The following is a 19329-nucleotide window of genomic DNA, read 5'->3' on the forward strand; positions in this document are numbered from 1 at the left end:
ATATGGGAATTTTGGTTTTTGTGGTTTTAAAGATCTCTGAAAATTTTCATTGTGACCTGAATTCAGAACAGTTCAAAGGATTCTTACGATCTCACACCCTCTGCATTGACTCATCTAGTCAGGCAAGATCTGCAGTATTTTCTATCACTTACCCGTCTTCTGATATCTACCTAGTAGTAAAGGTATGTAGCAATGGCTGTATCATTCTGTTGGTTTCTAATTCATGTTTTCTGACTATAGCTATGGTTTGGGTTCGTGAAGATGAAGTTTTCAGAGAGGGTAGTAATAACCAACAAGAATTTCTTGTTGCTTAGTTGTTTAGAGATCTTCTGATAACACTGGTATCACAGGAGTAGGAATCTATTGACATCTCTGTCACACCAACTGACAGTTATATTGCTGCTCAGTGTACTGCTCCCATAAATGTTAATAGCTTTCTGTGCCACTGTCCAAGAGAAATTTAAGAACAAAGCGAAATAAGCCATTTGATTTTGAATTACAGTTAGTGCTTTCAGTGAATTACCAGTTAGTGTTGATTTGGTGTGTTTATGTATTTTTTCAACTCTCAGATGAGGTTGGTATGAGCTGTTTTTTTCATTTAGGATACACTAGCTTTTCCCTGGTTCAGTACACATACAGTGACACTCTTTTTGCTTCCTTATTAAGCACTGAATTGGAGCTGGGAGAATTACTATGATGGATTATTCCACAGAGAAAATCACAGGCATTTTATATTATGTATTTGTTTAATTTATTAATAGTATTAGTACTGGGCTAACCTTGTGAAATAGCCCAGCTCTTTCATACTTACAGAGAAGCAAAAGCAAAAGATTGTATTTTTCTTCATATATGTTTTCCTTTTATGGCTTTCATGCTTTTACTATATTGTGATAGATTGAAAAAGTCCTCCAGCAAGGAGAAATTGGAGACTGTGCCGAACCCTACATGGTTCTAAAAGAAAGTGAGGGTGGAAAGGTAAGTATGATACTGTCAAGACTGTTAAATTCTAACAAACTGGGGGGCGGGGGTGACATAAGGAGAATTGATATTGCAATTAGAATCTGCAAAACAATTAATGGAATCCTGGTTCATGTGAATGGCTAAAAAAATCGTAAGAAGATGATGTATGTTTTTATTGTTTGCTTCTTCTGAAATCAATAACTGGAAAGTTTTTTGAGCAATGTTAAACAACCAGGGGCTGAATTTTCAAAGTTTGGCTGGCACAAATATTTGCACCATGTGTGGACACAAACCACTGATTTGTGTGTGTAAATCATCGATTTGTATATGTGGGCAGTTAGGCACCATCTCATCAGATGTCTCTTTACTGGTTCAGTTAATCATTATTTACCTCTCAGAAGGGGAATGATAATGTTTCCTGGATTTCTAAAGGTATCTCACCATTAGGTTATGTCTGCTCTGTGAGTAGGGGTGCAAATATTTGTGCTAGCTCTCACTGAGTTAGCATGAATAGAAATATAGTAGAACTTCAGAGTTACAAACGGACCAGTCAGCCACACACCTCATTTGGAACCAGAAGTAAGTAATCAGTCGTCAGCCAAGACCAAAAAAAGAAGCACATACAGTACAGTAATGTGTTAAATGTAAACTACTAAAAAAATAAAGGGAAAGTTTAAAAAAAAATTGGCAAGGCAAGGGAACTGTTTCTGTGCTTGTTTCATTTAAATTAAGATGGTTCAAAGCAGCATTTTTCTTCTGCATAGTACAGTTTCAAAGCTGTATTAAGTCAATGTTCAGTTGTAAACTTTTGAAAGAGCAACCATAATGTTTTGTTCAGAGTTACGAACAACCTCCATTCCTGAGGTGTTTGGAGCACTGAGGTTCTGCTGTCAGAGCATAGCTGCAGTAGCCGGGGTAGGGACAGCAGAGACATGGCCTGAAATTGGTGGATATGTACCCAGCATAGCCAAGCTGTGCCCCCCTGCCACGACCCGTTCTCCTGCAGCTACGCTGCTAGGTATACTCACACTAGCTCAATGAAAGCGAGCATGAGTAGGTGTACATGAGCAGGGGATCACGCCCCTAGCTGGCGTAGCCTTCGAACGTCAATTTCAGACAAAGAGCAGTTATAATTATGATGAAACTGTTCAGAATATATATAACAATGACATCTATTGACTTGTTATGGTGAATATCAAGAATGCATATTATACACTCAACTGTAAATATATAATTACTGACTCTTTATATAATGGGTACTATTTACTCGGCTTTATGGGGGGACTTTATCTTGTACTTCTGGTCACTAGTTCAAATTTGGACCTGGTCAGTGGCCACATGAAAGCAGTTGTAATCTGACTACAGTCCAGTAACCTACTGTATGTGATGTGAGTTGCCTGCACCACACTACCTCCCAGTTACCATGGTAGTGAGCTCTTCAGAGACAGAGGAGGAAGCTCACCCCTGTGCAGAGGGTCAGTAAAAGGCCTATGCAACACGTAAGTCCCATTTTTGAGGATGTAAGTTGACTTAAGTGATGTCTAAGCCTTTAGGTGGCTCTCTTCACAAAGATGAATTTCATCCAGAAAGAGAGAAACCGTCTTTGCAGTTGCATGTACTCGAGCTGACCTTGTATAATATGTGCCTCGTACAATGATATGGACTCCCCTTGACTTCAGTAGTCATTGCATTGGGTCCTGTATAAGCAGAATTGAAGGAGGCTGAGCATACACAGTGAAAATTGCCTTCACATAGTCATAGTCAAATTTAGGCCTTTTAATATGTTGTATTTTCCTTTCTTTATTTTAGAGCAAAGAAAAGGTTGAGAAACTGAAAGCCCAAGCTGAGTCCTTCTGTCAGCGTTTGGGGAAATACCGGATGCCTTTCGCCTGGGCTCCCATAAGCTTAACCAATTTCTTTAACTTTTCAATGCTTGAAAGAGAAATGTCTGAAGCAGAAAGTTTAAATGGTAATAGTTTTAATATTCTAATCAATGCAATGTGAAGCTTTAGTAGCAATGTTAATAGGGTACCAATGTGTCAAGAGCATTCTCTTGACAACAGTTTTGTAGTTAAGAACTGCTCAGCTTTCCCTTCCTTTCCCCCATAATACTCACAAGTTGCCATGCTCATCAGCTGGAGCCCCCTAAATGCATGATCTACATATTCCCACTGCATGCATTCTAGCCCTGACTTTGATTCTACACCAGTTTTATGGCAGTGGAATCCCATTGACTTTAGTGGCGTTACTCTTGATTTACGTTGCTGGAAGATCAATCCTTTTAAGTCTTCCACGGTGAATAGAAGGCCCAATCCAACAACAGCACACACCAGATTGCCCCACTTCCTGTCATGCTATGGGCTAAAGAAACCAATAGCATCGTGCAGCAGCAGCAATGATATTCGCTCAACAGAATAAATACTGCACTTACTACATTTTTTTACATAGCTTTACACTGAGTTGATGGAAAATGCAAAGTTAAGGTCTTTTGTTGTTCCCCTGAGATCACACGGTGCTTGTGGCATTTTAGGACTAAATTCAGGTATATTTGTCATGCTTTATGGTAGACTTTATACTGACACAAAAGAAGATGAATTTTTTTAAATGTAATTTACGCTTGAAGGGAAAGGAACTACTGGTGACAGAAGAACGATGATGCTCCAAGGTAGAAGACTTTCTGAGAGGAGCCTCAATTCAGAGGACAGTTATGCTGTGTCAAACTTCAAAGCGACCACTCTGACTGTCAACACCTTTATAAAACAGGTACAGTATGCTCTTTATTTTAGAGTGTGTGGAGTTTTATATTGTGCTGGTAAACATGAACTAAAGTAAACTGAATTGAAAAAATGCTGCTCAGTGTTGTATCTGGGGAACAAAAGGTTAATTCATACAAAACACAGAGTTACCTACTCACTCTTTGTCTCGCAGACATATCTAATTCATGAAAGTAGGTAACAATACTATGCACCCTTATAGCAGAATTAATTTGTCTTTCTGCTGACAGGAAGGAGACCGACTTAGTGACGAAGACCTATTCAAATTTTTAACTGACTACAAGAGATCTTCTTCCTTGCAGAGAAGAGTGAAGTCCATCCCAGGTATGGAATGTGTTTAGGATGGGATGCGAAATAGGCACTTAACTCCAGTAAATGCCAATGAAAATCTCAGCCCTCCTCTGTAATTATCCCCGTGGTTTTTAGGGCTATAAATTGTGTTATGAGGGAACGTCTTTATTTTATTAATGACTTCATCAAGCCAGCCATTTTTGACCTGCTAATTTGTTCGTCCCTGGCAAACAGAGATTTATAGTTAGTTTTATATTCTAAATTAGTTCGTTTTCATCAATAATTTACAAAGCGTTCATTCCGTTTTTTGATTTTACCTGAAGTTTTTGAGGAGAATGGGATTAAAGCAGAATCTCAAGATCCTTACTGATTCCCTAATACCTTGTTAGAATGGGGATCAGAGATTGGGTTGGGTGATTAAAATGTTTACTCTCTTTTCCTTTTAATTGACTCAGTGTTAATTAAGCAGAGGGAGAGACTGAATTTGGCTTCTCACAAAAGCTTGACTAGCTGGTGCTTTTTTGTGATGGCTTCCTTGAGCTCCAGATTCTAAGCTTTCATTTACAATACATTATGTCTCTAGCCCTTGTGGTTGCTAAGAAAACCTCTAAAAAGTGAACAGAATGTAACCAGTGCAGGAATGACTGCCTGTGTCTGTATACAGCCTGAAAGAGCAGCTCTGGGAGGTGTGAACTGCCCCCATTCACCTCAATAGAGTATTAAATATTAAGTTTAATTATGACAATTTAAATGTTACCATGATTAACAATTTCACTGATGGTCACAGCAAGCAAGAAAAAATATGGAAAATCATATTCTGAAGATCTACACCTCATTTTACTATCTTAAATAAGGCAGTGCTTGCTTTGCGCACAAAACTAGAGAGCATCACTACTTTATTTCCAATTTAAATCCTTAACAAATGTTATCCTTTTTGCATGGGTGAGACTAGAAAGTCAACTCAGCGTATGGTATCCCTTCCTTCCTGTCTACATGTGAATGTGCAAAGAGTCTTGTTGTCTTTATCAGCTGCTCCATATATTAAGTGTCAGGACAAGATCAGAAATGAGGATAATTGAAGCTGAATCCAGAAACCACCTCCATCAGAACTTGTTCAGTTTTGGTGGCTTTCTTGATAAGGACATATTATTAGACTGGAAGACCAACAAATTCCAAAGTGTGTGTGCCAAGGAATGCCACTACGTGGATGGGGATAATGTGGGTGCCAAAAGCTTCAATGGCATGATAAGATCGCCAGTGATGGTCATAAATTGAATATCCAGTGAGATCACCTTTAGGACCTGCCCAGAGATCAATCTGGGAAGTGCTCAACCTGCAAAGAGGCCATGTCCCTTTTGGATTTACTGTGATGATGCTGATGAAACCTGAAGAGAGATTTTATCTTGATGTGTAGGGATCCCTGTGTATCCAGATAAAATACTTTCTCCAACCAAAATTTCTTTCTCCTGCAGCCCTCAAACTAAAAACCCAAATTCCTATTTCCTAGTTACTTCTTTTGACCTTATGCATATTTGGTTTAGTTTTATTCTTCTTATTATTTTTAATGATAGGCTGAGCTTTCATGTAATTTTTTAAAGGATTACTTAAATTGGAGATCTCCCCAGCTTCAGAAGTCCTCAGTTGCTGTCTCACCCCTGAGTTATTACAAGTGAAACCATTTCCTGAAAACCGCAGCCGTCCTCAGAAAGAGATTTTGGAGTTTCCAGTTCGAGAAGTATATGTTCCCCACACTGTTTATAGGTAAGAAAAATGGATTTTCTTGAAAACTGTTAAACCCATATTCCAAAAATGATTATGGTATAATTTTTCTCCGATTCATAGAAACTAGAAATTGAAAAGCATGTTAGGTTATCGAAGCCTGTAAAGGTACAACCATTCTTTAATCTCATTACCCAATACAAGATCGGATCCCTACTATATGTTCTGCAGTATGTTCTCCAGTCCAATTGTAAATGTCCTGAGCAAAGTGTTTCAAAAGGGTTGAGGAACCAGCAGCTCTCATTGACTTCAGTAGGTACTCAGACAACTTTACATAGCTGCTTATATATGAATTTAGGAACCTAACTTTAGGCACCCATGTTTAAAAATCTTAGCCTTGGAGTTCTGACTCCCAGTCTCTTTTTCTAACTATAAAATCCCACAGACATCCCTGGAGAACAGAGGCCTAGAATTTTAAAACACTCATGATGCAAGACTAATTATATTTTCATTTGTGATTTTGTTGTATCCTTTATCTTGTCATATAATAGGAGTAACATTCACAGCATTGGAGCATATTTGTACTGAACAGCTTTTGTAGTTGCCATGTGTCATCTAACTACCCAAAGATGCAGTTTATTGCTCTGTCTACTCCATGAATAAGATCCCTTCTTATATCACTTCGCAAAATGTATTAGTCTTTTCTGACTGATTTAAAAAGGTAGACGTTCTAAAGAGTACAAATCAAAACAGGTTCCATCATTTCTTACTAGCCTGGCAACACATTAATCCCAAATGAGCTATGAATATCAAGGGAATATTCTTCAATACACTGATGTACCATATGGTAATGCTAATAATACACAGGCTGGAGATTTGTGGCTCAAGGAATGTTCTGGGATTATGTACAGTTTTAGCTCTAATATTTGTATTTGTTTTTGAAATTTGATGAAAGGAAGAGAGAATGTATTGCAGATTTTTTTAAAAAAATCAACAGCAGAGCATACTGTACGGGACTGGGACTTGGACAGCAGGGCCAGTTTGATTAGCAGGGGAGATGTGACTTTCACAAATGAGTCAGGGAGTGTGATGCTTCCTGGGGGTACCCAGGTATCACAAGGTGCATCTTCACTCCAGCCTTCTTGCCCCACAGATTGTGCCCAGAATCTACTCATTGTGCAGTCATAGCATCATTTATTTTTGAGTGCTCTCCACCAGTACAGTCCCCGTGCACCAGTCTGTTTGAAATATCTTTCGCGCTTTTGGCCCTCTCCTCAGGACCTGAGGGGAACAGAGGTCTCCCTTCCCTGAGGTCTCTGGGCTCAGCTAGCCCTGTTCCCCACTCTCACTCCCCTCTGCATTTCCTTCCTGTGCCTCTTTATCAGACTGGGGCTGATGGGCTAATTGGCTCTGTATCTCACCCAGCCCACCAGCCTGCTTCTCTAATTACCTCAGTCAGCTGTCTCTGGGGAACTAGTTGGCCTCTAAGTGATCCGAGTGCAGGTTCACCTTTCCATTGCCTGCACTCTGTCACACCAGGGTTGTGAGACACCTCACTACCACCTCTCCTTAGCATGAGGAAGCCTTGTCTCTGCCTGCTGTGGGTCAGCTCTCTGACTCCATTGGTCACAGGCAACACAAGCCCTTCCTTCCAAGCTTCCACAGGCCCCACACTCTATCTACAGGTTAGCTATAGGCACACTCCAACCCCCAGCATCTCCTTGGCGTGCCCAGCCCCTGTTCTTCTATATTCCCAGATGAGCTGTTCCCAAAGTACCAATGCACCCTGGCTTACCAGTTGCAGTTCTGATCACTGCTCCGCTTAACACACAGAACTTAAATAAGAGTATAGTGAAAACAATTAGCAGTTTATTTAACAAAGTACAGGGATTCGAGTAAGAGCAAGTAGAAGTACTGAAAACAAAGGATTACATGTAAAATAAAAAGCTTACGTGCATTCTAGAGCCTAGACTTAATTAAGTAGGTATTTCTCTGTTTTATAGAGCAATGCTCACCCAAAGTCCTCCCAGCATCTTGCAGCCAGACTTAGCTGTGATCACCCTTTCATGTGGCAAGTTCCACTGTCCGCTTGCCTCCTCGGTGAAAGATGCAGGGTGTTTCTTGGTACCCTTGGTACTAACAGGACAGTCCTTTGTTCTTTTTTATAACCAGGACACCCTCTGCTGATTGGTTTTTTTTTTTCTCCTCAGGCCTCCCTCTCTTGTTCACTTTACAATCTTTTAATCAGCATCTGGTTCTGTATGCAACTAAGCTTCCATTGTGAGACAGATGGGGAGAGAAGCATTTGCTATCTCATGCTCAAAAGGAACCTGTTGCCTCTGGATAACTACCTTAACTCCAGGGTTTTGAGAACATAATTTCCAGTATAGATGCTTAACTCCTGCAATACTATCTGTATGTACATTTCAGAATGGTTATGACAACCAGTGGGCTACTGGCTCTTGATAAAGACCTTAGATGACATCCTCTGGTGAACTTAATATGCATATATCTGACCCAGGGAATCCCTGCAAAGACCTATGCATCCCCTCTGGCCTCTGCCAGTTGGCAACCGGCGGTTCCTGAGTCACAGGGAGAAAAGAAGCTGAATAAAGAAATAGGAAGTTTAATAACTTTTCGAAGGAGAGTGGCAGAGGCCCATGTTCTCTGAAGGCGGGAGAGGGTGAACAAAGGCCAGGTAGAACTTAACCCTAAGAAATCTATGTAGACAAGGTCACAGTCTGAGATTGGCGTTTGTCTCTTGCCAAAGTACGTTAAATAACCTAGTTAATTAACTGATATTTAATATCTACATTTGTACTGATCCTTGTCTTTAGCTGAATTGAATCGTATGAGAGAGGGGATGGCTGAAAACATAAGAGTAATAGTTCATTGTTATTTAGTATTGTTGTTTTGTTTATTTGTATTACAGTAGCACCCAGAGGCCCTCGCTCAGGTTGGGGTGAGCATCATTGTACTGGGCATTGTTCTTACACATAGTGAGAGACAATCCCTGCCACAAAGACATTGCAATCTACATAGTGAAGACAGACAAAGGATAGAAGAGATTTCCATCATTTTATAGATGGAAAACTGAGGACTTGTCTACACTTGCAATGCTGCAGTGATACTACTAGGGGTTCTCCCATCGGGGTAGTTAATCCACTTCCCTGAAAGGCGGTAGCTAGGTTGACGGAAGAATTCTTCCATCTACCTAGTGCTATCTTTGCTGGGGATTAGGTCAGTTTAACTAAATCACTCAGGGTTTGTGTATTTTTCACACCCCTGAACAATGTAGCTATGCCAGTGCAGGTTCCCAGTGTCGATGAGCCATAAATCACAGGGAGATTAAGTGATTTACCCAGAGTCATACAGGAAGTCTGCATCAGAGTCAGAAACTGAGCCAGATCTCATGAATCCAGTCCAATGTCTTAACTAGAAGACTACCTGTCACGGTTCCTCCCCCACTCTGAACTCTAGGGTACAGATGTGGGGACCTGCATGAAAAACCTCCTAAGCTTATCTTTACCAGCTTAGGTCAAAACTTCCCCAAGGTACAAAATATTACCCCCGTTATCCTTGGACTGGCCGCTACCACCACCAAACTAATACTGGTTACTGGGGAAGAGCTGTTTGGACGCGTCCTTCCCCCCAAAATACTTCCCAAAACCTTGCACCCCACTTCCTGGACAAGGTTTGGTAAAAAGCCTCACCAAATTGCCTAGGTGACTACAGACCCAGACCCTTGGATCTTAAGAACAATGAACAATCCTCCCAACACTTGCACCCCCCCTTTCCTGGGAAATGTTGGATAAAAAGCCTCACCAATTTGCACAGGTGACCACAGACCCAAACCCTTGGATCTGAAAATAATGAAAAAGCATTCAGTGTTTTACAAGAAGACTTTTAATAAAAAATAGAAGTAAATAGAAATAAAGAAATCCCCCCTGTAAAATCAGGATGGTAGATATCTTACAGGGTAATTAGATTCAAAAACATAGAGAACCCCTCTAGGCAAAACCTTAAGTTACAAAAAAGATACACCGACAGAAATAGTTTATTCTATTCAGCACAATTCTTTTCTCAGCCATTTAAAGAAATCATAATCTAACACATACCTAGCTAGATTACTTACTAAAAGTTCTAAGACTCCATTCCTGTTCTGTCCCTGGCAAAGACGACCAACAGACAGACCCAGACCTTTTGTTTCTCTCCCTCCTCCCAGCTTTTGAAAGTATCTTGTCTCCTCATTGGTCATTTTGGTCAGGTGCCAGCGAGGTTACCTTTAGCTTCTTAACCCTTTACAGGTGAGAGGAGCTTTCCCCTGGCCAGGAGGGATTTCAAAGGGGTTTACCCTTCCCTTTATATTTATGACATGCCCCCCAAATCTCAGCTAGGGTGAAACACTGGCTGGGATTTCTTCCTGGAGCTCTAGGAAAACAGAGTTAATAAGACACATGCATCTCTAAATATACTACCAAGTACATAAAGACTAACAATATTTTCCCCATCTCAAGAACGATTTTAACCAGTTGATTCTGGGAAACTTTCACGGGAGAGTGCATCAGCCACTTTGTTAGAAGCTCCTGAGATGTGTTGGATGTCGAAATCAAAATCTTGGAGAGCTAAACTCCACCGAAGAAGTTTTTTGTTAGTTTCTTTGACGGTGTGAAGCCACTTTAGTGCAGCATGGTCGGTTTGCAGGTGGAAACACCGTCCCCAAACATATGGGCGTAGCTTTTCCAGAGCGTAGACAATGGCATAACATTCTTTTTCAGTGACTGACCAGTTGCTTTCCCTCTCAGACAGTTTTTTGCTGAGAAACACTACAGGGTGGAATTCTTGATCAGGTCCTTTCTGCATTAAAACTGCTCCCACACCACGCTCGGATGCATCTGTGGTTACTCGGAACGGTTTGTCAAAGTCTGGGGCCCTTAGTACAGGGTCAGACATGAGTGTCGCTTTAAGCTTGTTAAAGGCCTTCTGACACTTTCTGGTCCACTGAACAGCATTTGGCTGTTTCTTTTTGGTTAGGTTTGTCAGTGGGGCAGCGATTTGACTGTAGTGCGGTACAAATCGTCTGTAATAACCGGCCAAGCCTAAGAAGGATTGAACCTGTTTCTTTGACTTTGGGACAGGCCACTTTTGGATAGCATCCACTTTGGCCTGTAGGGGGCTGATAGTTCCTTGACCCACCTGGTGTCCAAGGTAAGTCACTCTGTTTAGGCCTATTTGACACTTCTTAGCCTTAACAGTTAGTCCTGCCTCCCTTATGCGCTCAAGGACTTTTTGTAGATGTTCCAGGTGGTCTGCCCAGGAATCCGAAAATATGGCCACATCGTCAAGGTAGGCGACTGCATATTCTCCTAATCCCGCTAGGAGACCATCTACAAGTCTTTGGAAAGTGGCGGGTGCATTTCGCAGCCCGAAAGGGAGTACATTAAATTCATACAGCCCGAGATGTGTGATGAAGGCTGACCTTTCCTTGGCAGATTCATCTAGCGGTACCTGCCAGTACCCCTTGGTTAAGTCCAAGGTAGAGATGAACTGGGCCTGTCCCAGTTTCTCTAATAGTTCATCTGTGCGTGGCATGGGATAGTTGTCTGGGCGAGTTACAGCATTTAGCTTACGGTAGTCCACGCAAAAACGTATTTCCCCATCTGGTGTTGGGAACTAGAACCACTGGAGATGCCCATGCACTTTCAGAGGGGCGGATTACACCCATCTGTAACATATCCTGGATCTCCCGTTCTATAGCAGTTTTAGCTTGAGGAGACACCCGGTAAGGGTGGACCCTAATTGGGTGAGCATTACCTGTGTCAATGGAGTGGTATGCCCGTTCAGTCAGTCCTGGGGTGGCTGAGAACGTTGGCGCGTAGCTAGTGCACAGCTCCTGGATCTGCTGTCGCTGCATACGCCCAAGGGTCATGGAGAGGTTCACCTCTTCCACACCACCAGCACATTTCCCTTCGTAGTAAACACCTTCAGGCCACTCAGCGTCGTCTCCTCCCTGGGCTGTAAACTGACAAACATTTAATTCTCTGGAATAAAAGGGCTTTAGAGAATTAATATGGTACACCTTAGGCTTTCGGTTGGAGGTGGGGAATGCTATGAGATAATTAACAGCTCCCAGGTGCTCCTGGACCGTGAATGGCCCTTCCCACGATGCTTCCATTTTATGGGCCTGGAGCGCCTTTAAGACCATGACCTGGTCTCCTACTTTGAAGGAACGCTCTCTGGCATGTTTATCATACCAGGCTTTTTGCTCTTTTTGAGCATCCTGTAAGTTTTCTCTAGCAAGGGCTAAAGAGGTTCGGAGGGTGTTTTGTAGGTTGGTTACAAAGTCCAGAATGTTAGTTCCTAGAGAAGGTGTAAATCCCTCCCATTGCTGCTTCACCAACTGCAATGGCCCCTTAACCTTACGGCCATATACAAGTTCAAATGGGGAAAACCCTAAACTGGGATGTGGTACAGCTCTGTAGGCAAAGAGCAACTGCTGCAATACTAGGTCCCAATCATTGGAGTGCTCATTTACGAATTTACGTATCATGGCCCCCAAAGTTCCATTAAACTTCTCCACCATGCCATTTGTTTGATGATGGTAAGGAGTGGCAACCAAGTGATTTACCCCATGAGCTTCCCAAAGGTTTTTCATAGTTCCTGCCAGGAAATTAGTCCCTGCATCTGTGAGGATGTCGGAGGGCCAACCTACCCTGGCAAAAATGTCTGCTAGTGCCTGACACACACTTTTAGCCCTGGTGTTGCTTAGAGCTACTGTTTCCGGCCATCGGGTGGCAAAATCCATGCAAGTCAGTATGTACTGCTTTCCTCTGGGTGTCTTTTTCGGAAAAGGACCCAGAATATCCACAGCTACTCGCTGAAATGGAACTTCAATGATGGGGAGTGGCTGGAGAGGAGCTTTGACCTGGTCTTGGGGTTTTCCCACTCTTTGGCACACCTCACAAGACTGGACATAGGTAGAAACATCCTTGCCCATTCCCTCCCAGTGGAATGACCCCCCCAAACGGTCTTTGGTCCTGTTCACCCCAGCATGGCCACTAGGGTGATCATGGGCTAAGCTCAAGAGCTTGGCCCGGTATTTAGTTGGAACTACCAACTGTCTCTGAGGATGCCAGTCTTCCTGGTGTCCCCCAGAAAGAGTTTCCTTGTATAAAAGTCCTCTTTCTACAACAAACCTGGATCGATTAGAAGAGCTGAGAGGCGGTGGGTTGCTCCGTGCCGCCGTCCACGCTCTCTGGAGGCTTTCATCTGCTTCCTGTTCGGTCTGGAACTGTTCCCCTGATGCTGGAGACATCAGTTCCTCATTGGATTGGGGACATAGGCTTGGTCCCTCTGGAAGCGATATAGGGGATGGAGCTGTTTCTGTTGACTGTGAACCGCTCTCCGCTGGTGCACTATGTTGGGATTCAGGCTCCGGCTGAGCCTCTTGTGTAGGGTTATCGGCTGCTGCCAGTTCAGGTTCGGTGGGGCCCTCTGGTGTTGAGGTTGCAAGTACTGGATTCAGTGCTGGCACGGGGTCTGGTGTTGGTTGTTTGGCTGGTTCCGGTTCTGGGACTGGTTCCGTCTGGGTCTCTGGGACTGGATCCACTACTGCTGTTGCAGACATTGGCCTGGGGTCCGGGTCCATCACCTCTGACCGGGCCCTGATAGAAGTTTCCGGAACAGAGCTAGGCCCCACGGCTTGTTTAGCCTGGCTGCGGGTGACCGTTCCCACCCTCTTGGCCTGCTTCACGTGATTGGCCAAGTCTTCCCCCAACAGCATGGGGATGGGATAATCATCATAGACTGCAAAAGTCCACATTCCTGACCAGCCCTTGTACTGGACAGGCAACTTGGCTGTAGGCAAATTGAAAGAGTTGGACTTGAAGAGTTGAATCGTCACTTGGATCTCTGGGTTGATTAAATTGGGGTCCACTAAGGAAGCATGGATAGCTGACACTTGTGCTCCGGTGTCCCTCCACGCGGTGACCTTCTTCCCGCCCACACTCACAGTTTCCCTCCGCTCCAAGGGTATCTGGGAGGTATCTGGGCCTGTGGACCTCTGGTGTGATTCCGGTGCAATGAACTGTAATCTGTTGGGGTTCTTGGGGCAGTTGGCCTTTACATGCCCCAGCTCGTTACATTTAAAACATCGTCCAGCTGACGGGTCACCGGGGCGAGGTGGGTTGCTGGAGAACGGGGTGGTGGGACGATAAGGGGTCTGGAGGGTTCTTTGGGAGGTAGGTGGGGCTTTGGGCGGCCCCCGGTAATAGGGTGTGGTCTGGGGTGGTCCCTTCTGGTCTCCGCTCCAACTGCGACCAGTTTTCTTCTTCTCTGCCACCTCCACCCATCTGGCTCCAATCTCTCCTGCCTCGATTACAGTTTTGGGTTTCCCATCTAGGATGTATCTTTCTATTTCCTCAGGAACACCCTCTAAGAATTGTTCCATTTGCATTAGGAAGGGCAAATTTACTGGAGATTCAACACTTGCTCCTGATATCCAGGCATCCCAATGTTTCACAATGTGGTAGGCATGTCGGGTAAATGACATGTCTGGTTTCCACCTTAGGGCTCGGAACCTCCGACGAGACTGCTCGGGTGTTATCCCCATTCTGACTCTCGCCTTGGATTTAAACAGTTCATACTTGTTCATATGTTCTTTAGGCATTTCAGCTGCCACCTCAGCTAAGGGTCCACTGAGCTGCGGCCTCAGCTCTACCATGTATTGGTCAGTAGAGATGTTGTACCCAAGGCAGGCCCTTTCGAAGTTTTCTAAGAAGGCCTCAGTATCATCACCTGCCTTGTAGGTGGGGAACTTTCTGGGATGGGAAGTGGTACCTGGAGAAGGATTGCTAGGGTTTGTTGGTATATTCTGCTGGGCCTTTATCCTCTCCATCTCCTCCACATGCTTCCTTGCCTCCATTTCCCTCTTGTGGGCAGCCTCCTGTACCTCCTTCTCCAGCCGCATGAGTTCTATCTGTCTTTCATGTTCCCTTTGTTTTTCCTCAGCCTGAAATTTGGCTAATTCCAGCTGTAGTCGAGCCGAGGATTTGGCCATTCTAACCTCTCTGTTTTTAACTAACTTTACACCCGAGGTTTAGAACTAAACAAACAAAACTTGGCTGTAAAATTTTGCTGTGCTGGAATAGAATACCTATTCTCTGATAGTGATTGTCAGCCTACAGAAAAAGACAATTCCCTTGTCTCTGCTCTGGGCCCAAATTAAAGCAAAAAACCTCCAACTACTTGGAAACCTGCTTACCCAGCCCAAAGAAAAAAAAAATTTCTTTTCAAACCTGTGCTCCTTGTAAAACAAAAAAAAAAATCAAAATCCTAAAAAAAAAACCCTGCCACTTTTGTCTCCAGGCAAATGGGTAGAGCACACACCCCCTATTTACTTTTAGGAAGAAAAGAAAAAAAAAAACCTCTGGGTTGGAAGACTGTGAATTTCCCTGCAGGAGTTAAGTACCCTGCCTCCAGGCAAAGAAAACCTGCAATTCACAAGATAATCCCCTTTTGTCTCTGCTTGGCCACAAAGCAGAGAGAAACCAAGCTGCTTTCAGTTTCAAAGCTGCTTCCTGGACTTCCTAAAAATTCCTTTTTAAAATCTGTATTTCTAGTTCAAAAAATCTCAACTGGATCTCAAAATGATTTCAGGTTAATCCCACCGCTGTGCCACCATGTCACGGTTCCTCCCCCACTCTGAACTCTAGGGTACAGATGTGGGGACCTGCATGAAAAACCTCCTAAGCTTAAACCTTACCAGCTTAGGTCAAAACTTCCCCAAGGTACAAAATATTACCCCCGTTATCCTTGGACTGGCCGCTACCACCACCAAACTAATACTGGTTACTGGGGAAGAGCTGTTTGGACGCGTCCTTCCCCCCAAAATACTTCCCAAAACCTTGCACCCCACTTCCTGGACAAGGTTTGGTAAAAAGCCTCACCAATTTGCCTAGGTGACTACAGACCCAGACCCTTGGATCTTAAGAACAATGAACAATCCCCCCAACACTTGCACCCCCCCCTTTCCTGGGAAATGTTGGATAAAAAGCCTCACCAATTTGCATAGGTGACCACAGACCCAAACCCTTGGATCTGAGAACAATGAAAAAGCATTCAGTGTTTTACAAGAAGACTTTTAATAAAAAATAGAAGTAAATAGAAATAAAGAAATCCCCCCTGTAAAATCAGGATGGTAGATATCTTACAGGGTAATTAGATTCAAAAACATAGAGAACCCCTCTAGGCAAAACCTTAAGTTACAAAAAAGATACACAGACAGAAATAGTTATTCTATTCAGCACAATTCTTTTCTCAGCCATTTAAAGAAATCATAATCTAACACATACCTAGCTAGATTACTTACTAAAAGTTCTAAGACTCCATTCCTGTTCTGTCCCTGGCCAAGACGACTACAGACAGACACAGACCCTTTGTTTCTCTCCCTCCTCCCAGCTTTTGAAAGTATCTTGTCTCCTCATTGGTCATTTTGGTCAGGTGCCAGCGAGGTTACCTTTAGCTTCTTAACCCTTTACAGGTGAGAGGAGCTTTCCCCTGGCCAGGAGGGATTTCAAAGGGGTTTACCCTTCCCTTTATATTTATGACACTACCCTTCTTATTGTTACCCTATAATTAGGGCCCTACCAAATTCAGAGTCTGTTTTGGTCAATTTCATAGTCATAGGGTTTAAAAATAATAAATGTCATGATGTCATATATTTCAATCTGTTGTTACTTTAGGTGGCCTGACCCAAAAGGGAGTTTTGAGGGGGTGGGTCACAAGGTTATTGTAGGGGGGTCTCGGTATTACCACCCTTACTTCTGTGTCGCTCTTGCTGGCGGCGGCGCTGCCTTCAGAGCTGGGTGGCTGGAGAGCGGCGGCTGCTGGCCGGGAGCCTGGCTCTGAACACCGCCACCAATAGCAGCACAGAAGTGAGGATGGCATGGTAAGGTATTGCCAGCCTTACTGCTGCACTGCTTCCTTCGGAGCTGGGCCCTTGGCTCTGAAGGCAGCAGCGCAGAAGTAAGGGTGGCATGGTATGGTATCGCCACCCTTACTTCTGCGGTGCTGTTGGCTGGGTGCTGCCTTCAGAGCTGGCCACCTGGCCAACAGCCGCTGCTCTCCAGCTGGCCAGCTCTGAAGGCAGCGCAGAAGTAAAGGTGGCAATACCATGACCCCCCAACACACAATAACCTTGCAATCCCCCCGCAATTTCCTTTTGGGTCACGACCCCCTGTCTGAGAAATGCTGGTCTGTATAGGCTAGGGTAAAAGTGCACAAAAGACCAGATTTCATGGGGGGAGACCAGATTTCACAGTTGGTGATGCATTTTTCATGGCAGTGAATTTGGTAGGGCCCTGACTCAAATTGTTGAGGACCCATTCCACACATACTTGTGCTCAAAGACAGATGAATAAGAGAGAACTCAAGCTTGGAAATCTGCAATGTAAGAAACTCATTCACACAAAATGACCCTTTTTGAAACCCATGTCAGTTTATATGGCCTTGGCATAGATTTCTTAGGGTTACTTCTGCAAGTACTGAGTACTCTCAACTCCAGTGGGAAGTGAGGGCACTCAGCACTCCCCAGGATCAGGCTGCATGATTGCAGATTAATTACATGGGGGAAAAGCCTCCTCTCATTGGTCCAAGAACAACCCCAAGGACTTCAGTGGGGCTGCACTGGTATAACCGAGAGGAGAATTTTGGCCCTTAATTTGTAAGGAATGCTGAAGGATGAAGAGACGTGTGACTGATCTCATTGTAAAGATTTAAAATTTCACGGGAGTAGGAAAATTAACCCTCAGTAAGTGGTTTTGGTGGAGCTATTTTAGCAGTAAAAATGCTTTAGGAGTGTCGTTATTCCAGTATAATTACTGTGTATCTGTGCTGTTCAGCCACTTGAGGGTGCAGTTTCTTCACTGTAGACCCAGAAGCATTTTAATGAGGAAAGTTGCAGTGTCTTAAGCATGAGTGAAAGAGGATGGAAATGAATTTCTTTTTTTCAATTTGCAGCATTTCATTCAAATATTTCTATAACTCAAGTGGTTATACAATTAGAAGGGCAAATACAAATTAGCACGAGTAACATCAAATCTTTAAACTCACAGATACTAGCCAACAAAACCAACCAACCAAAAAACACGATGCCAGCTTTATACCCTAGTGCTATGGACTTATAACAGAATATAATTTTAGGGGATAATTATTTGTATCCTTTATTAGCACGTTACCCTGGACAGAGGTGGAAATAGTGATACAAAGAGAATATTTATTTGGATAAAGTACACAAGCGAATGGAAGTTTTTTACAGTGATAAGCTGGTAAATTTGAAGTCTGCCTGTATGTGTGCAGGATGGAACCATCAATGAAATACCCTGTCTCTGATGGGTCAATGGACTTTTTGCAAAGTTCTAGGTCAAGTAGTAGATTCCCAAATTTAGGTTTATTTTTATGACATACTTGTAAAAGAGTTCCCCGTAGCTTTTTCTCCAAAATGGAGGAAGCCTGGCCATGCCCAGTCAGTGACACTAGGTGCCTCCTGCACAGGCCTCAAGTGGGCCTGCCCTTTGTGGGCCTTCTTAAAGCCCTTCTGATGGGGGATCTAAAGGAAAGTTAAATGCCCCCGTGCACCTGAGAATAACTTCTTCCCAGAGCCCCTCAAAGGGGAAAAGGGCCAACATTAGTGCTAACAGTACAGCATCTGTGTAGTGGTTTTCAAGGAATCCCTCTGGCTGGGCTGCTGAATCGGGCTCACTCTGTCAGGCTTTCCCTGGGAGTTCACCACACTTCCCGTAGGGTCGGGGTGGAGATTTCCTCCTTGATGAGAGTTCCCCCATGGCTCCAGGAGTTGCTCCTGAACTCTCCAGTTTGCAGATGACACTAAACTGGGAGGAGTGGTAGATACACTGGAGGGTAGGGATAGGATACAGAGGGACCTAGACAAATTAGAGGATTGGGCCAAAAGAAATCTGATGAGGCTCAACAAGGACAAGTGCAGAGTCCTGCACTTAGGATGGAAGAATCTCCTGCACTGCTACAGACTAGGGACCGAATGGCTAGGCAGCAGTTCTGCGGAAAAGGACCTAGGGGTGACAGTGGACGAGAAGCTGGATATGAGTCAACAGTGTGCCCTTGTTGCCAAGAAGGCCACTGGCATTTTGGGTTGTATAAGTAGGGGCATTGCCAGCAGATCAAGGGACGTGATCGTTCCCCTCTATTCGACACTGGTGAGGCCTCATCTGGAGTACTGTGTCCAGTTTTGGGCCCCACATTACAAGAAAGATGTGGAAAAACTAGAAAGCGTCCAGCGGAGGGCAACAAAAATGACTAGGGGACTGGAACACATGACTTATGAAGAGAGGCTGAGGGAACTGGGATTGTTTAGTCTGCAGAAGAGAAGAATGAGGGGGGATTTGATAGCTGCTTTCAACTACCTGAAAGGGGGTTTCAAAGGGGATGGATCAAGACTGTTCTCAGTGGTAGCAGATGACAGTACAAAGAGTAATAGTCTCAAGTTGCAGTGGGAGGTTTAGGTTGGATATTAGGAAAAACTTTTTCACTAGGAGGGTGGTGAAGCACT

The 19329-nt window shown here is 43.7% G+C and overlaps 1 protein-coding gene across 1 annotated transcript in view; it reads left to right on the forward strand.

The window, feature by feature from the left end:
* The window catches only part of DOCK8 (dedicator of cytokinesis 8), a 138434-nt gene that overhangs the window by 45760 nt on the left and 73345 nt on the right, over positions 1-19329 (forward strand). The window contains exons 9-14 of the mRNA XM_084629548.1: positions 33-182; positions 895-975; positions 2770-2929; positions 3584-3723; positions 3965-4058; positions 5624-5786. Of these exons, the coding sequence (XP_084485674.1) occupies positions 33-182; positions 895-975; positions 2770-2929; positions 3584-3723; positions 3965-4058; positions 5624-5786 (788 nt within the window). The remainder of the gene's footprint in view (positions 1-32; positions 183-894; positions 976-2769; positions 2930-3583; positions 3724-3964; positions 4059-5623; positions 5787-19329) is intronic.

The sequence above is a fragment of the Lepidochelys olivacea genome (genome assembly GCF_965140295.1).
Source record: "Lepidochelys olivacea isolate rLepOli2 genome assembly, chromosome: 5".
NCBI classification, from domain to species: Eukaryota; Metazoa; Chordata; order Testudines; family Cheloniidae; genus Lepidochelys; species Lepidochelys olivacea.